Genomic DNA, 3,532 nt, shown 5'->3' with positions numbered 1-3,532 from the left:
AAGAACTTAAAGACAGGAAATCTTTGGCTAGGAGTGTAATGTATTTGCCTTTTAGACAAAGACAGTGCATCCTGAGGAGTCTACATTAGTTTTCTTTCCACCTCCAGGGTTGAAAGGCTGGTGGGCATAGAGGTAGTGGCTTTATGGCATGTGGGCTGGCTCCAGACCTTTCTTGGGGGAGCCTGGTGTACCAGTTCTCCAGTAATGTGAAACCTTATTAATTTGTAAGGGTGATAATTGGGACTGTAACTCAGCTGAAACTTGCCTATGTGTTATGCAAAGAAAGGACCAGAAATAATGATATAAGCGAGAGAGCTGAGAGAATGTTCAAAAGAGCAAACATTTTAAGCTCTCTCAGCTCCTATAGAAACATTTATTTATGTGGAAACAGCTGACCTGCTAATTAGAAAACATCCTTGCCTATTCATTAAACCAATTATCCTGAGGAATTCTGCTAAGCAACACTTAGTCCAGTTCTAATTATTGTGTGTCCTTGAAGGGAAAAAACTGTACTTTTAGAATAAAATGTTATAATGTAGGCATACGCATGGTTTACTCAGACATTTCCCATAATTGGAGTGAGATAGTAATGAGGGGTTATGCTCGTTTCTTTTAAAAAGAATTTAACCACCTTCTCTTCATAGGGAGATTAGTGAATTATTAGATAATGTATTTTTAAGTGTTTTGCTCTTGTCTCCCAGGCTGGAGTGCAGTGGCGTAGTTTGGGCTCACTGCAACCTGCACCTCCTGGGTTCGAGCGATTCTCCTGCCTCAGCCTCCCAAGTAGCTGGGACTATAGGCACCCACCACCGTGCCCAGCTAATTTTTGTATTTTTAGTAAAGATGGGATTTCCCCATGTTGGCCAGGCTGGTCTTGAACTCCTGTCCTCAGGTGATCTGCCCGCCTTGGCCTCCCAAAGCACTGGGATTACGGGCATGAGCCACTGCTCTTGGCCTAGATAATGTTATGTGTAGACCTGAGAAATCCTTGGAAATCATTATTGTTAAAAATAAGAAGTTTTTTTTAAGGGTTATCTTTTTGGATTACCTTGAGTCTTAACTAAAAAAAATCTTTTTAGGGAATAAACATCATTATGACTTAAGACATTGATGAAGTTTTTTTTTTTCCGTAAACTCCGACATCATGTTTAAATTTAAATAAAAATGAAGTGAATCAGTTTTCTTGCAGCCGCTTTACTCTGTATCTCCCATTTTATCCCGCAGAGCTTTTCCTAACAAGAACACTGGTTAAGCAATGTAGTGAAAGAACACACAAGTTCTCCTCAGTGTTCTGCAGATAACAGCAATTGTATGAACAAGCGAGCTGGCCTAAAATGAGGAGTCGGTGCTGTCAAGGAGAACTTGGGCCGGCTCTAGGCTGGTGTTTGGATGGGGGCATACCTTTCAGTTTTAGGAGCGTGTGCCTCGGAGGCCACTGCCTGACTTTGAAAGCTCCATTCAACCCTGTCATCTGGGCATTCTCCCACTGGGTAAGCTTGGAAAGTTACTTCACACTGTGGGTGTCAATTTCCTTCTCTGTAAATGGAGGAAACAATGGCCTCCACCACAAGGGGCTACTGTGAGGATTAAATGAGTTCCGCCATGCAAAGGTGCTCTTTCATAGTAAGGTTTCATTTGCAGGTCCATTTGCTCACTCATTCATTCAGCCCCTATCTATTGTGCCCTTACTATGTGCCAGGCCCTGCTATGGAGGCTGGGGGATCAGCCATCAGAGGAGATCTTTGTCCTATTGGAGCCTATATTTCAGTGGAAAGAGATCATAAATAAGTAAATGAATCAATAAGTCCAGGTAGTAATAAATGTTGCAAAGACAATATATAAGGAAATAGAGTGATTGGGTTATGAGGAGAGAGGTCAACATTAGCTATGGTGGGCAGGAGTGGCCTCTGAGTAGGTGACATTTGAGCTGAGACCTGAATGACAAGAGACCAATGAGAGCTCTCTTTAAAATAAGAAAGTTTTCTTTCCTTTGTTTTGGTGGCTCTCTCCATACTCTTATTTTAAACTCACTTAACATCAATATAAAAGTGTCCTTTGCACTTTTAGGAGGTCTTGACCCCCTCTCCCACCAGCACTCATCTGTGTTCAAACAAGTTGTTGCTAGTGGTGTTAGGGCTCATTTTCCCCAAGCTTCACCTTGGCAGTATCCAGATCTGTTCACCCCTGGGAATTTCTTCCTTCCCCGCAGCTGGATGCTTGCCCACCTTGTTCTGCCTCAGTTTCTGGAGGAGCCTGACTCTATTGTTGCCCCCCAAAAGAAAGTACAGGACTGGGTTGAGGCAGCTGCTCACACTCACCAGAGGCCTCCATATCTTGTGGGCCACACTGGCTGCCCTCAAGAGCTGGCAGTCCTGAGAAAGCAGAAAGCGGATGGTGAGGTAGAAGGAGCGAGTGACATGGAAGGGCACAAAACAGAGGGTGAAGAGGCCACACACCAGTAGGATGGTCCGGATGGACTTGGCTCGGGCTGTGTTGCCTGTCCTCATGTGGTTTTCCTCTGGCTTGGTCAGGCTCCTGACCATCAGTGAATAGCACACCAAAATGACCAAGGTGGGAAAGACAAAGCCAGACAACGTCAGAACTACACCATAGGCAAAATACTGGTCAAAATTCTCTGGGTTGGTCGTGTCATAGCAGATCATCTGGCCATTGATGTAGTCCGTGTGGGAGAAGGCCAGTGTGGGCAGCAGCTGGAGGACCACCAGGGCCCAGGTGGTGCCGGTGCCCAGCCAGGCATGCCTGCGGGTCCGGTAGGGCAGCGAACGCAGCGGGTGGCACACACCTAGGAAGCGGTGTACAGAGATGCAGGTCAGCAGCAGGATGCTGCCGTAAAGGTTGGCATAGAACAGGAAGCGCACCAGCTTGCAGAGCAGCTCCCCGAAGGGCCACTTGTCATCTAGTGAGTAGGTGATGATGAGGAAGGGCAATGTCAGCACATAAAGCAGGTCGGCCACCATCAGGTTCACCAGATAGATGGTGGCACAGCTCCAGCGCTTGGTTTGACACCAGGAGAGCCACAAGACAGTGCCATTTAGTGGCAGCCCTAGGATAAAGATGATACTGTAGGTCAGGGAGAGGTAGACTTGCTTGTACTTCTCTGACAACTGGCAGAGACCTTGGTCCTGTGACGTGTTAGTGTCCAGCTTCTCCATGTCCTGGGAGGCTTCCTTCAGGGGCAGAGCTCCACAACAGCTCCCGCCTCTGCTTCCCCTGGAAGGAAACAAAATGGACAGCATAGCATCATGACCTCAGCCTGGCATTCAACTTTGTCTCCCAAAGTCTAGTCAGAGACCTTGTTTGAAAGAGACCAATCCCAGGAAAATAGAGGAATTTTTTTTTTTTTCTTTTTTTGAGACGGCGTCTCGCTCTGTCACCCAGGCTGGAGTGCAGTGGTCAGATCTCAGCTCGCTGCAAGCTCTGCCTCCCGGGTTTACGCCATTCTCCTGCCTCAGCCTCCTGAGTAGCTAGGACTACAGGCGCCCGCCACCTCGCCCGGCTAGTTTTTCGTATT

At 46.9% G+C, this 3,532-nt stretch overlaps 1 protein-coding gene across 1 annotated transcript; it reads right to left on the bottom strand.

Moving 5' to 3' along the window:
- Window positions 1-1,973: 1,973 nt before the first annotated feature.
- On the bottom strand, window positions 1,974-3,257 carry LOC101024639 (P2Y purinoceptor 3-like). Its single transcript, XM_009201455.4, is given in 4 exon segments — window positions 1,974-2,206; window positions 2,208-2,274; window positions 2,276-2,580; window positions 2,583-3,257. Coding segments are annotated over 4 exon segments (1,116 nt in total). The 3' UTR covers window positions 1,974-2,137.
- Between the last annotated feature and the right edge of the window lie 275 nt (window positions 3,258-3,532).

This window comes from Papio anubis, chromosome 2 (genome assembly GCF_008728515.1).
Source record: "Papio anubis isolate 15944 chromosome 2, Panubis1.0, whole genome shotgun sequence".
NCBI classification, from domain to species: Eukaryota; Metazoa; Chordata; class Mammalia; order Primates; family Cercopithecidae; genus Papio; species Papio anubis.
The sequence above is the reverse complement of the archived record's forward strand: the minus strand, read 5'-3'. Positions and strand labels throughout refer to the sequence as shown.